Here is a 21,030-nt window from a genome sequence, read left to right as displayed (position 1 = left end):
TACATGAAAAATAGCTAAATTTCGATTACTTTTAAAACTATCACTATTTTTTAATTAACACTTATAAATCTTTCTTTTTTCCCAAACTTATAAATCTGACTATTTTTGAATTTCAACCCAAAAAATGGTGCAGCCCACATCTAGACAATCTTATTTCAGCCCAAAAAAATCAGCGGGTCGTTCTAATAAGCCTTGTTCTTCTATAAATAACACTCTACTAGCTTCTTTTCATCATTTATTTCTCTTTTTTTCCTTTTCTTTTTTTCTTTTTTTCTTCTTCTTCTTTGGAGACACTTTCACCGTCCGGTTACCGGAAACTCTATCATCGTCCGATCTCGATCAAGTGGTTAAGAAAATGCTGAATCAGAGGTTAAAGCAAGAACAGCAAGCAGCCTTGATGCAACAAGCTCTGCTTCAACAACAGTCCCTTTATCACCCTGGCCTCTTAGCTGCTCCTCAGGTTCCTTTCTGGTTTTTAAATTTTTCCACGTTTTCGTTTATTTCAGTGTATCTTCGTTAATTTGTTCATATTTCGTTATCATTACGTTGATCGTTCTAGACCTCTAGGTTTTATTACCGTCAAATTAATGGGATTTCAGGTCTAGTGATTTTAGGTATTTTAGGGGTCAAGGTCATTGTATAGTATATTTTGTCGAACAAACTTGAAGCGGACCTTTTTGTTTCCTTAATATTATGTTGTTGTTTTGACCTGATAGAAACTTAGGGTTCGGATGTATGTTGTACTATTGGCTGCTTTAAGATTTTTTTCTTCCATTTTCGTTTTTCTTAATGGCAGTGGTGTCAGGGCTGGTTTATGAGCACCTCCGCTCCTACACCGGGTACCTGCTAGTGGGCCCTACACTAGCACAGGAACCGTAACTCAGCTCACCAAGGCTGAGACATGGAAAGAAATCACATATTATATTTTCTTTTTACCTCTGCTGGGATTTGAACTCTTATAATTCTCCTCCCACCTCATTGACCACTAGACCACGCCCCTGGCGGCTCAAAATTTCGTTTCATGAAAACACCATATGCAAGAGTGCAAGAAATTTATCTTCTTTGGCAACAGTTGTTAATGTTCTACATTCTAGCGCTTTGACATTTTGTTCTACTCCTACCTAATAACTATATCAAAAGTATTAAATCTAATCACTTGCAGTTCTGAAGGTTTATCCTTATAGTTTTATTACAGTTTAGTGATTAACTGAATTGGTTAATCTGACTTAATTTATCACATGCAGTCATTTATGACCCATGAGCTTACTTTCCTTATTTTAACAACTTTACACAGAGAAAATATAAAATAAGGTTGTCTAAAATTTAAACCTGGCTTCTTGTGGCATCAAGAGTTTATGCATTTCATTGCTTCTCAAACTGTTTTGTTTTTCGAGTTGCATGTAGGGTATGTTCAAATAGATATTTTTAGTTGGGGAGCTATCCTTCTTTAGCAAAGTGGCTTGTTAGTGAAGTATGAAGCTTATAGACAGCTCTTATGATAGTAGGGGATTATGCAGCTTCAGAGAATGAAGCCAAACAAGGAAAAAAGAAAAAGAGGGGGGGGGGGGGAGCGGATGGGGTAGCGCTGGGTATTTGAGGAAACTGTCAATAAAGGATACAACAGCTTTTACTTGGAACGTTTATCTACTCTCTTTTCTTTTACTTGGTGCTTTCCTGGATATTGTTCCTGGGATTTTTGACATGTGGTTTTGTGTTTTTTTTTATTTAACTCTAATTTTATTTATACGTATTTTGGTGCAGATACCAAGTGGAAATCTACCTCCTGGGTTTGATCCAAGTACATGCCGCAGTGTGTGAGTGTTATTTTTCGGATCATCTCTTGTTTGCCTTCTCCTCTGCTAGACTACATGGAGCTTGCAAAGTGTTTCTTATTAACTGATTTTTTTTATGTGCTTCAGTTTGCCATTATATTCTCCGCTTGCTTTCCTGTTTATATTTGCCTGTCTTGATTTTTACATAATTACGGTCATGATTTGGCTATGTTGCTCAGAATCTTTCAAAGTTCTTGGATTTGGGTGTGGGCGTGGCCATGTGGGTGTGGAATCCGCACTAGATTTTTCAACGTAACTTGGGTGGTTTGACTACACCAGTAGCCAAGAAGTATAGGTCGATCGGGTATTTGGTTGGATTCTGTGTTTATGTCATATGTGTTTCCATAAAGTACTAGAACACTTTGCCATTATACGAGATAACTTATGAACAATATATTAAGTGTTCACAAAGAATTTAATTATACTAGCTTTAATTTAATAACTTCAATTAATTGTAATACCTACTTATATATGTGGTAATATACATTTATTGGTTGTATCTTAACACCCATAGCCTTACTGCTATCTGTGTCCCCGAGTCATAAGATTTAGGTGATGAAGAATCCAACTTCTAGATCCACACCTGTGTCGGGTGCCCACACTCTATAGTCTATCCAAGCAACATAGGATTTTGGTGACAAGTTAATATTCATACTGTTGTGATTTAATTGCTGGAGGAGGTCCTTATAGATTCAATTATTTCTTCTTTTGTTCTTCTTTTTCCTTTTTTAAGATTTCCTAGTTTCTTATTTTCTGATAAAATGCAGGTATGTTGGGAATATTCATCCACAGGTGGGCGAAACTCTTCTTCAGGAACTTTTTTCGTGTACTGGTCCGGTTGAAGGGTGCAAACTTGTAAGGAAGGACAAGGTACATCTTTTTCTTTATGCAATTTTGCCAATATTTCTGTGGCTACATTTACTATGTTTTATAGGTGCTTCCCTTTCTTCTCGTGTTTTCTAGGCATTTTTCTATTCATATGATTCTGTAATTGACATAGCTTTGTCTCGTGCAGTCATCTTATGGTTTTGTTCATTACTATGATCGAGGATCAGCTGAACTTGCTATAGCTACTCACAATGGAAGGCACCTGTGAGTAGGCTCGTTAGCTATGTGCTTTACTGTAGGCCTTTTTCCGTTTCACTGTGGCTCATACCTTTTTATTTTTAGGTTTGGGCAGCCTATCAAAGTTAACTGGGCCTATGCCAGTGGACAGAGGGAGGACACTTCAGGTGCGTTCAGTTTCTGTTTTTGTACAAGTGCAATTCTTGACTTCGCATTTAGCCCATTATGTTGTGTTGGAGTTCGTGAATTTGTGTAGTATGATATTCTCTTTTTGCAGGTCACTTCAATATATTTGTTGGCGATTTGAGCCCAGAAGTTACTGATGCCATGTTGTTTGCTTGCTTCTCTGTTTACCCTAGTTGCTCGTAAGTATCTCCCCCTCCTGTATGCCTCCCTAAGAAGGTGCTCTGTCATGGTTAATATATATATATATATATATATATATATATATATATATGAACTTAGAAAGTGTTAAATACACTTAACAGAAAATAATTATTGTGTACTCAGATGTGTATATATATAGTGGCTAATTGTCCCTGCCTATTGATAGTGATGCTAAGGTAATGTGGGATCAGACGACTGGGCGTTCTAGGGGTTTTGGATTTGTTTCTTTCCGCAATCAACAGGTATCCTTTTATCTGCCTTTACTTTCAAAATTATCTCTCGGGCGATGCAGCTTTGTTCCCATTTAAATTAATTGTTTTTATTCAGGATGCTCAAAGTGCGATCAATGATTTAACTGGTAAGTTAACACAGAAGTTCTCTGTATTCAGTTAACTTTTTACTGATTGATGCACAAGTTGGAATATTTTAGAGCAATTGAGAGCTAGAAGGTCTTATCTTACCCTCTCTCTTTATGTTGCTATAAGGGAAATGGCTTGGTAGTAGACAGATACGTTGTAACTGGGCAACAAAAGGTGCCAATGCGAATGACGACAAGCAGGGATCAGACGCCAAAAGTATCGTGGAATTAACGCATGGATCGTCAGGTGTGTACAATTTTCTGAACCTTAAAGACAATTCCTTCAATTTGGTAAAGTGAATTATCCAATAGCTTGTCTCCGGTTTTGTTTGGAAGGTAGCTGGATTCAGAGTGTTTAGTTCTTGAAATTGATTCTAGCCTTCTTAATGAATGCCTTTTTCCTGTTGCAGAAGAGGGTAAAGAGCCAGAAAACGGTGATGCTCCTGAAAACAACCCACAATATACAACTGTTTATGTGGGTAATCTTGCTCCTCTGGTAAGATATTCTCACTCACTTTTCTGTACGGAAAATGATAATAGTGTGACCTTTTAGGAGTAAACCACAGAGTGCCTTTGCCCTTTGTCCCTGCTCAAGTCTTGAAGTGCCTTTGTGCTTTTGGAAGGAATTAGCCCTTTTACTTTCATTTGTTTCAGGTGACACAACTCGATCTCCATCGCCACTTTTATGCCCTTGGTGCAGGAGTGATAGAGGAAGTTCGGGTTCAACGTGATAAAGGATTTGGTTTTGTGAGATACAGCACCCACGATGAGGCAGCTTTGGCGATTCAAATGGGAAATGCTCAATCAATTCTGTGTGGTAGACAGATTAAGGTACATCATTCTACCTGAAGGTGGCTTTTTCTAGTATTACAGTTGCTTTGCAAGTCATTGTATTGGATTCTGATATGTTCTTTTCCTAAATATAGGATGATACTGTTCTTACTAACCAATTTTATTTGATCAAAATTTTTGAGCTTGACTTAATGATATGTGTATTTCCAGTGTTCTTGGGGTAACAAACCAACTCCACCTGGAACAGCCTCGAATCCTCTCCCACCGCCAGCCGCTGCACCATTAGGCCTCTCTGCGACTGACCTTTTGGCTTATGAACGGCAGCTAGCTATGAGCAGGATGGCTGGTGTCCATTCCCTCATGCAACCCCAGGGTCAACATCCTCTGAAGCAAGCATCAATGGGAATGGGTGCTTCTGGAGCAAGCCAGGCTATATATGATGGTGGTTTCCAGAATGTTGCTGCCCAGCAGCTCATGTATTATCAGTGATGTGTAGAAATTTGGCTTTTGGCATACCATTGCCTTTCTTTGGACTAGATGAATTCTTACGACGTCTAGGTTCTCTTATGCTTTGTTTTTAATATTACGGGTTGGTAATGTGGTTCTCACGTGCATTTTGTGTCTTTGATTTATTAGGGTGAGTGTATACTGCAGCGTTTGCACCATTATTCTAGTTGTGTTATGGCATGTTTTTGGAACTTTGATGCAACTATTGGAGCAATCTCTTTTAGTCACAGGGTGCGTTACGATTCTGTTAGAGGTCTGCTTGGTAACTCGCTGCTTTCCATTTAGTGGTTACCCCTTAACAGATTGGCGCCTCCTATATCTCTGAACTTTCAGTACTTGTAAGAGATAACTCTTAGTTATAGCCGTGTAATTATTAGCATACTGCATAATAAGTGGTTGCAAAAATGATCTTTGATTAAGCATGATTTGTGAAGCTGTGGAGAGATAGGCCGAAAGGTCTCTTGTGGATTCTTCTAAGAACTTTAGCCTGTAGCTGATGCATCCTTTGTAGGAATGCAGCATCATTGCCTGGAATTGGGAAATTGAGGCTTTTTCTTATCCTTGCATATCCAAGATTGCTATTTTGCTGCAGGACTTCGGTTCGCAGTAGAAATGCAATGCAATGCAAAATGTGTGGATTCAGCTTGCATTATGAGTTCAAACCTTATTGTGGCCTAACTTACTCCATCCGTTCCAGCTTATATGATACTCTTTTCTTTTTAGTTTGTCCTAAGAAACAATATAATTTCAAACTTTTTTTTTTCATTTTACCCTCAATGAGAGTATCTTTAGCCATACAAACGAGGCTTATTTTGGATCACAATTTTAGAAGTCTACCTTTCCTTCTAAACTCCATGGTAAGTCAAACTTGTGCTCCTATTCAAATTATGTTTCAATCAATACCAACTCTTGTGTGTTTTTTGCAATTCATATTAAAGACCCTTTCCGAAGGTTAGGTACCTTGCTCAGTTCCCCCATGAGGGAAAGTCTAGTATACAATTTTCTTTCTTCTGATCGAGCTTTATCAGAGTCTGTATGCTTTAGTGCTCGGATTGGACTTGGAAACCCCGCAGAGTTGAACTAAAATTTAACATTTAGGTGAGAAGGCTAGAATGGTGGGCTTATAATATACTGAGTATCAAACCACCAACTGGTCTTTTTTCTGATGATAAACCAACATCAATTTGTATAGTATATATGCCCCAAGCCCTCTTTTTGTACTACCATTCTTTTTTTTTTTCCTTCTAAAAGAGGGCAACTGGGCTATCTTCACAGCCTCAAAAGGCATTAGGAAGAGATTTAATGAGCCAGCGTAATAACTTCAATCGATAGAAAAATCTATCAATACTTTCAATGTTGAAAATGTAGATCTGTGTGGTAGCCAAACACGTGCGCTATCGTTCTTTAACTCTCTTCTTCTATTGAGTTTGAAAGCTTTGAAGCTGTGAGGCTGTAGTAAGGTAACAAATGTTACAGCTTCAGTAAGGTAACAAATGTTATGAACCGCATCACCTTCATTCTTTCTGAAGTTGTCTTTACAACATATTGTTCAGCACTAGCAGCAAGGCATAAAGTCTGAGTACACATTTACTGTATTTAGAAGACTAGCTGTGTCTAAGCTCGTATAGAGAAATGACGGATTGCTCGTGACTTGTGACCGATCTTCCAACATATTTCCTGTATGCTGAAACATTTTTTTAATCCCCTGGAGCTGCTTGTCCAGCCACTCTGAGTTATGTTTGTCCATATAAGAACAAGATTTATTTAACTTGCCGATTTTACGAATTAAGGATTAAGGGAAAGCAGAAATCATCCACCAGCTTCATAAAAATTTCACATAATGTGAAACAATTGTAGAGTCGGAGCTATGCCCTGTATATAAGGGATATACTTAGCTGCTTCCACGACGAAACTACATCCTACAGTATATTTCTTTATCTGTTTTCACGTGGCTTCTGGTGATGTCGTTGATAGTACAGCAACCAGAAAGGGTCATTGTCAACTCAAGTTCATTCTTGAGCATTTCAATAACTTGCTTTACCCCATGCTCCCCCTTTGCAGCCAGGCCATACACAACCGCTCGACCAATCTGCAGGTATATTGTTTTAGATGTTTCCATTTTACTTTGAATGTTCCATACTGAAAATTTTTGTGCTTAAATTGTTCACAATGGCTTAATATATTTTATTCAATGTGCCTCGTTAAAAGTCTAAAAACCTAAACCAGTGAACTTACCAACATTCAGTAAAGATAACGTCAAATATACCAGGAAGATAGGGAATAACCTCTTCAAGAACAGAAATAGTAGCTGGAGCATAATCTAGTTGCCGAGCTCCATGGTTAGAGACAATAATTCCTGCAACTCCTACTTCAACTGCTTTTATTGCTGCAAAAAGTAGTAGTACATGCCAAGTCTTTAGCCGAAAGAGTCAAATAGTGAGACCTTACAACAACAACAGTTCAATCCCAAAGTAAGTCGGAGTCAGCTATTTGAATTTCACTATCATTTCATTCTGAGAATTTCTCCTTGAAAGGTTTGTAACTATATTTCCTTCGTTCTTCATGATGTTTGTACATCTATTGTTTTATTCCCTGCTTACTTGACTGCACTTCCTATTTCCCTTCTAAAGTTCTCATGTATGATTGACAAACACCAACCTTTTTCTGTGCCCATGTTCTTATAGACATAATCAGTGAAGAAACCTAAACTATGCAGCTATCTAGGATTCAGTGATAAATACCATCTTCAGAAGTCAGAACGCCCTTAATCAGAATTGGCAACTTGGTAATTGATTTCAACCACGCTATATCCTGCAAAAGATTTGGAGCATAAACGGATAAAAAGGGAATACAGTTAATCACATTTCTATTTAGTAACAAATGACACGATCTTTCTATAATGTACTTTTGTAGCATAGCAATTTTACTTGCTTTAACATACATTGATATCCTCAACCAAAATGTTCGTTCTAGGCCCGAGAGTTTAAGTCATCCTTGAGGTATATCATGTGGTAATAAGGAACAAAAGAATAATTTAAAATTCCGTACCATCCAACACAGCGAAGCATCAAAAGTTCCAGCAGCAAAGGCTTCAATATTTGAGCCATTGTCCTGCAGAGTTTTATTAGTAGATGTAAGAGAAATCTACACCATTTCAAGATAGATATATGATGACTAACGGAATTTCTGCATATCAAACTAATGAACGAGAACACGAACCCATTTAAACCAGTAGCACACAGATGAGTACAGAAGCATTGCTATTGTACACTATATTCAACAAACTGAAGTAGCAGACCAGTGCGTCTAACAACTAGTAGTGATCAGCTAATTGGCAAGTCAAAGCAGGAACCCCTTTAATGGAAACTTAGGCTCTACACTACTTGGGAACAGAATTAGTACTTTATAGTTTTTACTTTATAGCCAAAATTGACCATTTCAGTTTGGAATTACACGCACAAAACAGCGAATAGTATGTAATTCTGGCATAGCGAATGTTGAAGCTAATCCCTAAGGTCAACATCCCAAACCCCCAACAAATAGAAGGAGAAAGGAATGAGTCATTCAGAAAGAACACCAGATTTAGTAGGAATAATCAGCCAATAAGAGACATTTTAGTCCTATAAAATAAATTTTGTTTCTTAAAAGAGTTTCACAATTTGCCTTTCAGTTTAACAGGTGATTTGTCTATAAAGCCAGAATATATGGTTTTACTCACATTAACATATTCAGTTGATATAAGACCTTCGAAGTTCTTCAACTGTGGTGCAACCATCCTGAAATTGTAACTCCTCTCTCTAGATCAACACATGATTACCAAAACTATAGGAATTCTTTAAATTTCTTGAAGTAATGAATGATGAAACTGATTTCTTTCCGGATACGGTTGAAGAAGAACGACGAAAAGGAGTTTTCCTAGACTTGGACAATAGCTTACTTATTCTTTATATCTGCCTCCCTTCTACCAAGCCTCGGGGTATCAGCAGTAAGAATAACAGCCTTAAACCCATTCCTCTCAGCTCTTTGTACCATAAGTGCTGTTATATCCCTCCTTTTGTAAACCTATTGACAAAGAACCTTCTGTTTCAAAACACAACAAAAAAATAAAGATACACGGAGATCTTGATTGTTAGGAAGAATAAAATTACATATATTTGGAAGAAGCGAACAGCATCGCAGCTAGATGCAACCTCCTCCAGTGTGCAGGTTGACATGTATGAAAGTCCCTACAACCAAGAGAATTCGGTACTATCCACATACAAGAATTGGAAATTGCTATGGTTTAGAAAAATATTACCATAATAACATCAGATGCTGAAGCGGCTCTAGCTGTTGCAACTTCTCCTGGCATTAGTTTAACAGCTTTCTGGAATCAGAGCTACATAGTGTGTTCAGCTAAGCGACTAGGATGATAATTGATCTTAATACAAACCTTCAGGGTGTGCCAATTTATGCATGGCAGTTGGAGCAATCATAATAGGAGCGGATGTCTTGTAACCGAGTATAGCCGTTGACATGTCTATCCTGCTCACATCAACAAGTATTCTAGGTCGAATACTGAGATTATGGAAAGTTAGTGATAGATATCTATGTCTGTTAACAACTCAAGATAAAGAAATTACAAACTTACGTGATTCTACGAAATGCTTCTATGTTTTCTTTTAGGGTGTGCTGGTCCTCAGCTCCTCCATTATAGTAGTCATAGTACATCTTCGGAAGGGCTTGCCTAGCAAGCTCTTGGAATTCATTCACATTAACTGGTTCTCCTGCCATTTAGCCTGCACACACAAGCATTCACATCTAACATTTCTTCCATTCTAGAACTTTGATTTTCTTCTGTCTACTTCACATTAAAAGAGACTCGAGAAATTGCCAACTTATTTCTTCCCCAATAACCAGGACTAGGTGGGTGGTAAAATTTCAAACTGTTGAACTGTCACATAGTAAGGCCAGAGCATTTGTCGTCTTAGGATGTATTCACCTATTTCATTTTCCATAGCGGTGGCATGAAGGGGAGCCTTGCGTAACTAGTAAAGTTGCTGCCATGTGACCAAGAGGTCACAGGTTCGAGCCGTGAAAACAGCCTCTTGCACAAATGCAGGGTAATGCTGCGTACGATAGCCCCTTGTGGTCAGGCCCTTCCCCGAACCCCGCGCATAGCGGGAGCTTAGTGCACCGAGCTGCCCTTTTTTTATTTGACACGGCATGGAAATTAAGAAAAAATGAAAGACTTTTCGCACATATCACGAGTAATTTTAGAACTTGTGATCTTAAATATGCTATGACATTTGTACATTAGACAATAAAGCATGGCATTAAGGGCAAATGCTAAGTTTAAACTATAATATGGAACTGAGGGCGTAATAGATTCCTGTTGAAAGTTGAAATGTTTGTGTTTTATACGATTTAATCACTCAAGTGTGTTTAAGTAAAGAACGAATCCTTTTGTAACAAGGAAGGTAAACCCAAGATCAAGGGGTAGCATTAAATACATATTAGAGCTTAGGAACTAAACCATGTTATAATACAGATTCAGAAATCACAGACGGTTCAACTATCAAAATACTGCAGTAAAGCTCCATTTTTTAAAAAAAAAAAATTAAAAAGAGAAATTTCCAACTAATTCAAACAGGAAAATAATCCTCCACAAGCAAAAAATAATAATAATAGAAAAATGGAGGATGGTAAGAAACAATTTTAGTACCTGGACGATACAGAGAAGAGTTAGGCACTTCTCCACTGGTTCTTCTTCTTCCTGTAGTTGAACTCAAAAGCAGCCTTTTGAAAAGCTGAGTTGCATAAATTTTAACGCTTTTCGATTTAAAGAAACTGTGTTTTCTGACACAACTTGTTAATCTTTTGGCAATATTCTAATCTGTAGCTTGGAAGTTTCTGTGTTTTTCTATTAGAACCTAATTTGACAGAATATTAATCTTAATAAATATTAGTTATTATTTTATTATTTAATATAGTGGGCAGAAATATAATAAAATCTATACAAAATAATAAAATGTGAAGATGCTCTTCTACAAATAAAAATTTATCTAAATTTATTTTGTATAGAAATTAAACATATTATAATCCTCACGTTTTCACGTTACAATTCAAGTGTCTAGTTAGGATATGTAGTAAAAAAATTCTAGGAATAGGTGTTTCAATTTCCAGTTAAAGTATATTAATTGGTATTATTATAAATAGGGTGTTGCTAGCTACTTTTATGATTGAAGAACTGTAGAGAACATCACCAAAAATATTATTCTTGAATAAATTATTATTTTCCTTCACCGCTGCAATTTACCATCACCAAAAATGTTTTTCAATCTTGGAATTTCTCCCAACACTCCCCAAATAACTTTCTGGATGTTGACAATGGTTTCTCTGTGACAGAGAATTGTTGGGAAAATCAAGGAACATTCAGCTGATGTGCAGATGCCATAAGGAAATGTGTACAGTCTAATGCAAGGATTTAAGGTTGGAGAGCAAAAGAAACCATTACAAGTATTGATAATGTCACTACACACAGAACATTACTACGAATCAACATTTGACATGATTGTAGAGTCGCGCATAGCGGGAGCTTAATGCACCGGACTGCATTTTTTTATTGTAGAGTTGGGGCCAAGGCCACTTATTTAAGGTACAGAGGATGAAAACTACATCCTACTAAGGAAACTTTCTTTTTCTGTCTTAACATGGCTTCTGGTAATGTCATTCACATTGCAGCAGCCAGCAAGAGCCATGGTCTGCTCAAGTTCATTCTTCAACATTTCTATAACTTGCTTTACACCAGACTCTCCCTTAGTGGCCAGGCCGTAGATAACCGGTCGACCAATCTGCACGAATATGTACTAGGTTAAATTACACTGATAGTGCAAAAATTATTTATATTGTCAGTGTATATAAGTTTAAGTCAATTTCTTTAATTCATTTAAGTTTACCAGAACAGCTTTTGCACCAAGTGCTAAGGCCTTGAATATGTCTGTTCCTCGCCTAATTCCTCCATCAAAGAAAACTGGAACTTTATCTTGAACAGCATGGACCACCTAAAACCATTGGAAATTAAGGAGGAACATATGGAAGCCAATATATATATACATTGACAGATTTTGGTTCGCTTTTGATGGAGACATTTGGATTAAAGAGGAGATTTCAAATAACATATTTCAACTTTCAATTGAAAAGAATTCAAATGAGCTTTGTGTAGCAAAACATCAATCATGCAAGGAAGGAAATCACCTCTTCAAGAACAGAAATAGTGGCTGGAGTACAATCTAGTTGCCGAGCTCCATGATTTGAGACAATAATTCCTGCAACTCCTGCTTCAATCGCTTTGATTGCTGAGAAAAATCGTATAAGAAAAAACTTTAGAAAAAGTGCTCAATTGGTGAGACTTGGTAGGAAAATCAAAGTTTATATATGTTAAAATATATTGAAACTTTTCCTATCATCTAACAAAGAAATGCAAAAGAAGCTTGCTAGAAGTTATACTTTGACAATTAAGTATGTATACGTATGTATATGTGTCGAGGGCCTATCAGAAACAGCCTCTCTACTCTCACAAGATAGGGGTAAGGTCTGCATACACACTGCGCTCCCTAGACCCCACTTGTGGGATTATGTTGGGTATGATGTTGTTGTAAGTTAAAACGATATATCAAAGATTCAGTATGTTCCATGGAAACTTATATGGAATTTAGAGAAACAAGTACATGATATATGGAGGCGATTAGAGATTCTGTTGACTTGAGCTAAGGTTTATGATAAATGTTATACCATCTTCACTAGTGAGAATGCCCTTTATCAGAATTGGCAACTTGGTAACTGATTTTAACCACGCTATATCCTGCAAAGTTTTGGAGAGTGTGAGGATTACAGAAGAATATGGTGGATCATATATTGTAAGAAAACTTCAAAAACCATGAAACTCTGATCATTCTCTAATGCATTTTGTAGCTCAGCTATATACGTTGACATCCTCAACAAAATTTGCATTCAAGTACCAAGACTATATTTCCTCGTGTGATCTTCTCCTGCGATATTAAGTAACACATATATTTAATTTTCAAATCTTGTACCTTCCAGCAAAACGAAGGGTCAAGAGTTTCTGCAGCGTATGCTTCAGTTGTGGAGTCTTTGGCCTGCAGGATTTTATTTTTGGATTAGTAAGCATAGTCTATACTATTTGCAAGTTGACATATCGATGGCGAATTATGGAATTTCTGCATATTAAAATAATTAAAAGAGAAAACTAATGCATATAGTAGGAGGAACCAGCTAATTTGTCATATTGTAGTCCTGCAAAATAAGCTTGTTTCTTTAAGGAGTTTCAAGTTTTCCATGTTTCAGCTTAACATGTAATTTATCTAATAATTGTGTTTAGTAAAAACAGCAGAATATTAATGGTTTAACTTACAGAAACAACTTCAGTTGATATAAGACCTTCAAAGTTCCCCAACCGAGGTGCAATCATCCTGCAATTCTGACTCTTAGTAAGATTAACACAAAATCATAAAATTTCCTGAGCCGAGGGTATATTGGAAACAACCTCTCTATCTCCACAAGGTAGGGGTAAGGTTTGCGTACGTACTACCCTCCCCTGACCCCACTATGTGGGATTATACTGGGTATGTTGTCGTTGTTCTTTAAGTACTGAATGATGAAACTGATAAACTATGAAAAGAATTTAGCTAGACTTCAATGACCAATAAAACATTATACACATTACTTATTCTTTATATCAGCCTCCTTTTTTCCAAGCCTCGGAGTATCAGCAGTGAGAATTATAGCCCTGAACCCGTTGCTCTCAGCTTTCCTTACCATAAGTTCTAATATATTTCTCTTGAAAGCCTATTGACAAAGAATAAATTACCTATCTGTTGCAGAACACAAAATCAAGTGAAGATATATGAAGATCATGAGAGCTGGGAATAATAAGTTACGAAAGTTTGAAGGAAGCGAACAGCGTTGCAGCTTGAAGCAACCTCCTCCACTGTGCATGTAGACGTAAATGCCAATCCCTATACCCAGAGAATTCAGTATCCACACACCAGAATTCGAAATTGATCTGTTTTTTTAAGGAAAATATTACCATGATAACATTACATGCTGCTGCACCTCTAGCTGTTGCAACTTCTCCTGTCATAGATACAATAGCTTTATGGAATAAGAGTGACATGGTACGTTCAGCTAACAGACTAATGTAAAAATTGATTTTATTCAAACCTTCAGAATGTGCCAATTGATGTGAGGAAGTTGGAGCAACTATAATGGGAGCCGACGTCTTGTTACCAAGTATAACAGTTGACATGTCTATTTTGCTCACATCAACAAGCATTCTTGGCCGAATACTGATTTTATGAAAAGTTAGTCCTAGAAATCTGTCAGTTGCCAACTGAAGAGCAAGAATTACAAACTTACGTGATTCTACGAAATGCTTCTGTATTTTCTTTTAGTGTATATTGATCCTCAGATCCTCCTGCAAAGAAGTCATAGTACATCTTTGGAAGAGCTTGCCTAGCTAGCTCTTCAAATTCATTTACATTAACTGGTTCACCTGCCATTTAGCCTGCATACACGAGCATTCCTATGTTAAATATTCTCTCATTGTAGAATTTTGGTCTTCTTTTGAGAGCAGAACTCGAGGTGTTGAAGCAAAAATATTTAGTACCTGTAGGATACAGAGAAGAGTACACACTCTCCAGTATCTCTCTTTGCTGTAATTGAACTTAGAGATAGCCTTTTGAATTGCTGTGTGCAGATTTTAAATGATCAGAGGATTATCTGTTTCCATTTCCATGCAATGGTCAAAACTCAAAACTGTGGGGGTCCGGAGGTGAAGGAAATAGGCATGTGTCTATACACTAATCATTTGGCTGCAAATGATTCTTGGCAGGTGAAAGGCACCAGGTCAAAGAAATGAAAGAAGGGAACATAACTACTGAGAAAGAAGGGGGAGAACTTGTGGTGTAAATCATCTCCGTATTGGTACAATTAATTTCGCTTTTATGATTCTAGTAGTAGCTTGATGATAATGAAGATTTCAATGTGTGAATTGATTGGAATGCTGACTTTTTAAAATGCAATCCAGGTGAAGACTTTATCAAGGAGGTTTTGATGATTTGGCCCTTCTATATTTTTGGAGGTGAAGCCTTATGAGCTTATGTTCAGAAGGCTCTATAATATTGTGATACTTCCGGAGTTTATAGATCAACTAACATTTCAATTTTATGGGTTCTCAGTTTTAGCCAAGTGTTAATAACTGAGTTCTAAATTTAATATGGAACATATTTAAAGAATTTCTTAACACAAATACACTGTTTGAGCAAAAGTTACTGGGCTGAACCCATATCTGAGCTTCTACCTCTACCCCTCAACTAAGGCCACTTGAGGAACTCATTCCTGTTATTTACTTTGGTTGATCCAAAACCATTTACTTTTACTCTTGTTAGTTTCTTGTTAACACTTTACTAAATCAATAGTTTCTTGTTTACATAATATTACATCACTAATTTATTGGAAACTCTTTGTTAAATCATTGATTTCCTCATCCGAAAACGACTTAGATCCCTCTAAAAATGTGGCATTGAATTAGCTCGTGAAAGGAACTCTTATCGTTCTTGTTTTTCCGGTTATTCTCTTACAGTTCATAGTCATCATATCTTCTAGATTTGATCAGTAAAATTAATCTTGCTGAATAAAATTTTCAGGTTAAAAATAACAAGTACGAGTAACTAAGAAAACCCAATTCTCATACACAATCTTTTAATTTCCATTTTCAAGTTTTATCCTACAATGGTGATAAGCAAAGCATAGCATCTGAAAGTGTATCAGTTGTACAAGAATCATAAGCAAAAGGGAGATATGCCAGCTTATTATAGGTCCATGGAAATATGACAGCTTATTATAGGTTACCAATCAATGCTCCTTAAATAAGACTTGCCTGCAATTACTTTAAGGTGACCTGATTATATAAATATTTTTTTACATCATCAGTGCATAGAACTTAAACTCATTTGAGAAACAGAGGATGGAAACTACATCCTACATAGCAACCTTTCTTTCTCTGTCTTAACATGGCTTCTGGTAATGTCATTCACATTGCAGCAGCCAGCAAGAGCCATGGTCTGCTCAAGTTCATTCTTCAGCATTTCAATAACTTGCTTTACACCAGACTCCCCCTTAGTGGCCAGGCCGTAGACAACCGGTCGACCAATCTGCACGAATATGTATTAGGTTAAATTACACTGATAGTGTAAAAATTATTTATATTGTCAGTGTATATAAGTTAAGTCAGTTTCTTTAAGTCATGTAAGTTTACCAGAATAGCTTTTGCGCCAAGTGCTAAGGCCTTGAATATGTCTGTTCCTCGCCTAATTCCTCCATCAAGAAGAACTGGAACTTTGCCTTGAACAGCATTGACCACCTAAAACCATTGGAAATTAAGGAGGATTATATGGAAGCTAATATATCTACATTCAAAGATTTTGGTTCGCTTTTGATGGAGGCATTTGGATTAAAAAGGAGATTTCAAATCTATAGATCTTATTTTTTTTAAGAATTCAAATAACATATTTCAACTTTCAATTGAAAGAATTCAAATGAGCTTTGTGTAGCAAGAAATCAGTCATGTAAGGAAGGAAATCACCTCTTCAAGAACAGAAATAGTAGCTGGAGTATAATCTAGTTGCCGAGCTCCATGGTTAGAGACAATAATTCCTGCAACTCCTGCTTCAACTGCTTTTATTGCTGCAAAAAGTAGTAGTACATGCCTAGTCTTTAGAAGAAATGCACTCAGACGTGGTAGGAAAATTTGAAGCTTTCTGTGCGAATAGCTAAAGGTTCAGTGATAATAATATACCATCTTCACCAGTGAGAACGCCCTTAATCAGAATTGGCAAATTGGTAATTGATTTTAACCATGCTATATCCTGCAGAAGTTTTGGAGACTGAGGATTCCAGAATAATATAGTAGATCATATATTTGTATTGAAGGGGAGCCTTGGCGTAACTGGTAAAGTTGCTGCCATGTGACCAGAAGGTCACGGGTTCGAGCCGTGGAAATAGCCTCTTGTAAAAATGCAGGGTAAGGCTGCGTACAATAGACCCTAGTGGTCCGTCCCTTCCCCGGATACCGCGCATAGCAAGAGCTTAGTATGCCGGGCTGCCCTATCATATATTTGTATTGAACTCTAAAAACAATGAAACTCTGATCCTTCTCTAATGTACTTTGTAGCTCAGCAATTTTACATATGTTGGCACTCAAGAAATTTGAGTTCATGGATCAAGACTGTATTTCATCATATCTTCTACTGTGGTATTAAGGAATGCATACATTTAACTTTTAATCTTGTACCTTCCAGCAAAGCGAAGGATCAAGAGTTCCTGCAGCGTATGCTTCAAGATTTGAGCCCTTATCCTGCATAGTTTTATTAGTGGATTAATAAGCATTGTCTACACTAGTTTCAAGTTGATATATAAAAATTGCTTTTGATAAAAAGCTAGGATATTATGGTTTATCTTACAGAAACTACTTCAGTTGTTATAAGACCTTCAAAGTTCCTCAACCGAGGTGAAATCATCCTGCAATTTTGACTCTTTGTTGATCAACACAGGATTCCAAAATTTATAAAATATCTTAAGTACTAAAATGACGAAACCGACATCTTCCAGATGAGATGAACAATGAAAAGAATTCAAGTAAAAAGGATATACAACTTATTCTTTATATCAGCCTCCCTTCTGCCAAGCCTCGGAGTATCAGCAGTGAGAATTATAGCCCTGAATCCATTGCTCTCAGCTTTGTGTACCATAAGTTCGGTTATATCTCTCCTTTTGTAAACCTATTAACAAGGAAAAGATTTGCAATCTGTTAACAAAACAGAAAAATCAGTAAATATACATGAAGATCATGAGAGACAGGAATAATAATTTACATATGTTTGGAAGAAGCGAACAGCGTTGCAGCTTGAAGCAACCTCCTCAATGGTGCATGTGGCCGTAAATGACAATCCCTATGAATCAAGAGAACTCAATATTTTTACACTGCAAATCGGGAATGGATCTGCTTTTTTGGAAAACAATTACCATGATAACATTACATGCTGCAGCACCTCTAGCTGTTGCAACTTCCCCTGGCATAAATACAACAGCTTTATGGAATAAGAGCTATTACGTAGTACGTTCAGCTAACAGACTAGGTAATTATCATTTTATACCCCTCGACTGCACGAAATATCTTTAATATTATACTTTGGTCATACCTGCCATTAGCAGTTTCGTATTTGTCGTTGACCCTAACTGAGCTCCATTAAAGTCAAGGGCAAATACGAGACTAATTCGCTAATGGTAAGGTATGAATGTCTGTAAAGTACGTAATGTTGGGTTTGTTATTTAATAAATAATAACAGAGGTGTCAATGGAAAATGGTAGGAAAAGAAATGGAGGGATGACCCGCGACCCGGTCCGGTCTAGCCCGTTTTTCTTTCCCGGATTAATTTAAATTCGTTTTAAATTTCCCGCAAAAATTTCCAACAGCTATGGCTGTTCTGAAACAGTGTCACACCTGTTCCAACAGCCATGACTGTTCTGAAAGGTTGCAAATCTCTTCATAGGGTCACACCTGTTCCAACAGCCATGACTATTCTGAAAGGTTGCAAACCTCTTCAGAAACATCACCAAGTTGGCTATAAATAGACCTTCAAATCCCAGAATATTTACTTACGAAATTTTCTGAATCTTCTTCTTCTTCTTCTGCACAAAATATTCCAGTGTGTTTTACGACCATCGAGTGGTTCGCCGATCACCAGAGTTTTAGGTACCGATACACTGGTGAGTTAAATCGTTCTATCCTGGGAGGATATATTCCATAACCTCGGGTACTTGAGGGGAATAATTTCCTTAAGGACACACTGTGTATTCAGTGGCTCGATTTGTTCCTATAACGTTTTTCCAGAATTTATTTTGAAGAAGTTTACTATTTTCGGAATTTAATTTCTACTAACTTTCTGTTTCTGTTTTCAGAAAGATTATTATTTAATTTACAGCAATACAAATATATAACAATCTTAAGGAAATTATATTTATTATATTCTGTATTCTGTCTGAATTTTACTATTCTGATTTGAAGATATAAAAACTTCATCAGGGTATTCAAATTCAGAAAACGATTTGAAGAACATAAAAACTTCATCGTTTTTCTGTAAAACAGTATATAAAAACTTCAGTTGTTTTTATTACGTACTGTTTATTAATTACAGTATTATTTACTATTTTGGTTTTGCCATTAATTGATCTCTTCTGTTGTTCACTGTAAGAAATGGCAAATGAGAATGGAATTCCTTCTGCGACGGTTGGTGCAAACGACGATAGCCTCGTCAAGCCACACTGTTGTTCCTCCGGCCAAGAAACCGGGAAAGTCGTAACGTTTGGATAAATTGTTTAGTAAACAATGACATGCGAGATTTGACCAAATAATATTGTCAAATGGTTTCAAAAATTAATGAGTGTAAACAAATGTGTTTACGTTAAGAATACTTCAAATCATATAGTCATTATTTGATTATATATGATATGTTGATGAAATATTTAAAATGTGGGGGCTTTTAGCTTATGCATGACAAAAGCCAATGTTAGACGTAATGTCTAAATTATATAATTTTTGAACTCCATTGATATAGTAGTTGGTAAAATCATCAGTTGTTTAGTCTTAATAAAGACTAGTTGATGAAACTACTAATTCGGAAGTTGGTCACATGCCTTTCTCGAAAGGTCATTTTCTTTAATGAAAATTTATATTATTTAGTTCTTTTATGAAATGATGTCACTTTGAAGGTTGTGACTTTTCATAGAAAGATACGTCTGTATAGACATGACCGTTCATGAACGAATATATTAATACGTTGGTCTATAATGAGGTGAACTAACCGATGAACATGACCAAAATCCATTGCAAGTTGGATTTGTTTCATGAATGGAGGTGCTATAATTTGCATATCATATAGACATATGAATGAATAGCATACAAATGCTTGAAAATGGCGGAATAATTACGAAATGTGTTATATATTAAAAGGTTGTGGCCACAACTGATGCCAATCATTCCAGCTGTTGTTATAATTACTACATTAAGTGTAGTCAATAATCTGATATGCAATCGAAAATCGAGACGTATTAGTCTACAACATAAGGAAGTTTGCATTGAACGTTCATTTGAAATATACTCCAAATTATGCTTTGCACTACAATAAGTATCCCACGATAATAGAGGGGTATAGTGATGCAAATTAGATCACCGGTTCAACCGATTCTAAACAGTCGGTGGATGAGCGATGTCTTGGAAATCGTCCAAACAAATGTGCATTGACCGCTCTACAGTGGAGGCTGAGTTTATAGCCTTAGACAAGGCCGGTGAAGAAGCTGAATGGCTTCGGAATTTCTTGGAAGATATTCCATTTTGGCCCAAACCTTTAGCACCTATATGTATACATTGTGATAGTCAAGCGGCAATAGGTAGGGCAGGGAGCGTTATGTATAACGGAAAATCTCGTCATATCCGACGGAGACACAATACCGTTAGACAACTACTCTCTAGTGGTGTTATCACAATTGACTACGTAAAGTCAAGAGATAACGTGTCGGATCCACTTACAAAAGGCCTATCTAGAGAGGCAGTTGAAAGATCATCAAAGGGAATGGGGTTAAAGGCCTAGGACAAGTCATCATGGCGGTAACTCTACCTAGCAGACTGGAGATCCCAAGAGCTAGGTTCAAAGAGATCAAACAAAGTTATGAATGACGGTTCAACATTGTCAACTAACTCAACCCATTCTCGTGATGAAGACAATGTTCAAAAACGAGGTAAAGCATTAAGGCTTTTTTGATGAGTCAATAAAGCTTAAAGCTTTTTAATGATTTGGTAAGTCTGGCAGGATATGACCAGATAGTGTGTCTTTAGGATTACACGTTGAATCACCTATGTGAGTGTGAAGTGTAAGCCGCTTCAAGGAGAATGAAAGTAAAGGCCCACTCTCTAAGCACTCATGAAACCAGGCGGTGTTCATGGCTGAAACGAACACAACCGTGAGAACCATA

General features: G+C 36.8%; 4 protein-coding genes across 6 annotated transcripts; 1 reads left to right on the top strand and 3 right to left on the bottom strand.

Moving 5' to 3' along the window:
* The first annotated feature begins 235 nt into the window (after positions 1-235).
* On the top strand, positions 236-5,168 carry LOC109241442 (oligouridylate-binding protein 1B-like). The gene is made up of 12 exons (XM_019408189.1): positions 236-460; positions 1,762-1,814; positions 2,600-2,702; positions 2,848-2,924; positions 3,003-3,064; positions 3,175-3,262; positions 3,451-3,526; positions 3,612-3,642; positions 3,770-3,889; positions 4,053-4,138; positions 4,297-4,473; positions 4,645-5,168. The coding sequence occupies exons 1-12, from the start codon at positions 356-358 to the stop codon at positions 4,921-4,923; spliced, it is 1,257 nt and encodes a 418-aa protein (XP_019263734.1). The 5' UTR covers positions 236-355; the 3' UTR covers positions 4,924-5,168.
* A 1,255-nt stretch (positions 5,169-6,423) lies between these two features.
* LOC109241441 (peroxisomal (S)-2-hydroxy-acid oxidase GLO4-like) lies at positions 6,424-10,837 on the bottom strand. The gene is made up of 11 exons (XM_019408188.1): positions 10,646-10,837; positions 9,572-9,719; positions 9,374-9,498; positions 9,239-9,285; positions 9,090-9,167; positions 8,879-9,003; positions 8,660-8,717; positions 7,990-8,052; positions 7,683-7,752; positions 7,227-7,327; positions 6,424-7,030 (listed from the first exon to the last, which is right to left on the bottom strand). The coding sequence occupies exons 2-11, from the start codon at positions 9,712-9,714 to the stop codon at positions 6,854-6,856; spliced, it is 987 nt and encodes a 328-aa protein (XP_019263733.1). The 5' UTR covers positions 9,715-9,719; positions 10,646-10,837; the 3' UTR covers positions 6,424-6,853.
* A 576-nt stretch (positions 10,838-11,413) lies between these two features.
* Positions 11,414-14,821, bottom strand: LOC109241440 (peroxisomal (S)-2-hydroxy-acid oxidase GLO4-like). Of its 2 annotated transcripts, none has more exons than XM_019408187.1 (12): positions 14,609-14,821; positions 14,359-14,506; positions 14,164-14,288; positions 14,030-14,076; positions 13,902-13,958; positions 13,667-13,788; positions 13,355-13,412; positions 13,017-13,079; positions 12,715-12,784; positions 12,178-12,278; positions 11,880-11,984; positions 11,414-11,774 (listed from the first exon to the last, which is right to left on the bottom strand). In XM_019408187.1, the coding sequence occupies exons 2-12, from the start codon at positions 14,499-14,501 to the stop codon at positions 11,595-11,597; spliced, it is 1,071 nt and encodes a 356-aa protein (XP_019263732.1). In that variant the 5' UTR covers positions 14,502-14,506; positions 14,609-14,821; the 3' UTR covers positions 11,414-11,594. The 2 variants fall into 2 exon arrangements, with proteins under 2 accessions (XP_019263732.1, XP_019263731.1); XM_019408186.1 differs by having other exon boundaries at positions 13,881-13,958; positions 14,609-14,820.
* Positions 14,822-15,785: 964 nt separating this feature from the next.
* On the bottom strand, positions 15,786-18,412 carry LOC109241439 (peroxisomal (S)-2-hydroxy-acid oxidase GLO4-like). 2 transcript variants are annotated; one of them, XM_019408183.1, is made up of 9 exons: positions 18,025-18,412; positions 17,874-17,951; positions 17,653-17,780; positions 17,463-17,520; positions 17,294-17,356; positions 16,799-16,868; positions 16,586-16,686; positions 16,259-16,363; positions 15,786-16,154 (listed from the first exon to the last, which is right to left on the bottom strand). In XM_019408183.1, exons 1-9 carry the CDS (start codon positions 18,076-18,078, stop codon positions 15,975-15,977), a joined length of 837 nt encoding a protein of 278 aa, XP_019263728.1. In that variant the 5' UTR covers positions 18,079-18,412; the 3' UTR covers positions 15,786-15,974. The 2 variants fall into 2 exon arrangements, with proteins under 2 accessions (XP_019263728.1, XP_019263729.1); XM_019408184.1 differs by having other exon boundaries at positions 17,656-17,780.
* Between the last annotated feature and the right edge of the window lie 2,618 nt (positions 18,413-21,030).

The sequence above is a fragment of the Nicotiana attenuata genome, unplaced genomic scaffold (assembly GCF_001879085.1).
Source record: "Nicotiana attenuata strain UT unplaced genomic scaffold, NIATTr2, whole genome shotgun sequence".
Lineage (NCBI taxonomy): Eukaryota > Viridiplantae > Streptophyta > Magnoliopsida > Solanales > Solanaceae > Nicotiana > Nicotiana attenuata.
Note: the sequence above shows the minus strand (reverse complement) of the source record. Positions and strands in the feature narration are given on the sequence as shown.

Bases quoted from the DNA above. Each gene is read 5' to 3' on its own strand.
- LOC109241442 (XM_019408189.1), top strand. From the start codon at position 356: ATGCTGAATCAGAGGTTAAAGCAAGAACAGCAAGCAGCCTTGATGCAA. The intron at 3,263-3,450 runs GTAAGTATCTCC...GCCTATTGATAG, and splicing joins TCTGTTTACCCTAGTTGCTC to TGATGCTAAGGTAATGTGGG. The intron at 4,139-4,296 runs GTAAGATATTCT...CATTTGTTTCAG, and splicing joins TGGGTAATCTTGCTCCTCTG to GTGACACAACTCGATCTCCA.
- LOC109241439 (XM_019408183.1), bottom strand. From the start codon at position 18,078: ATGCCAGGGGAAGTTGCAACAGCTAGAGGTGCTGCAGCATGTAATGTT. The intron at 17,357-17,462 runs GTAAGATAAACC...AAAACTATGCAG, and splicing joins TAACAACTGAAGTAGTTTCT to GATAAGGGCTCAAATCTTGA. The intron at 16,687-16,798 runs GTATATTATTAT...TACTTTTTGCAG, and splicing joins CGTTCTCACTGGTGAAGATG to CAATAAAAGCAGTTGAAGCA.
- LOC109241440 (XM_019408186.1), bottom strand. From the start codon at position 14,501: ATGGCAGGTGAACCAGTTAATGTAAATGAATTTGAAGAGCTAGCTAGG. The intron at 13,413-13,666 runs GTAATGTGTATA...TCAGAATTGCAG, and splicing joins GAGGCTGATATAAAGAATAA to GATGATTGCACCTCGGTTGG. The intron at 13,080-13,354 runs GTAAGTTAAACC...AAAATCCTGCAG, and splicing joins TATCAACTGAAGTTGTTTCT to GCCAAAGACTCCACAACTGA.
- LOC109241441 (XM_019408188.1), bottom strand. From the start codon at position 9,714: ATGGCAGGAGAACCAGTTAATGTGAATGAATTCCAAGAGCTTGCTAGG. The intron at 8,718-8,878 runs GTAAGCTATTGT...TTACAATTTCAG, and splicing joins GAGGCAGATATAAAGAATAA to GATGGTTGCACCACAGTTGA. The intron at 7,328-7,682 runs GTATTTATCACT...TACTTTTTGCAG, and splicing joins CGTTCTGACTTCTGAAGATG to CAATAAAAGCAGTTGAAGTA.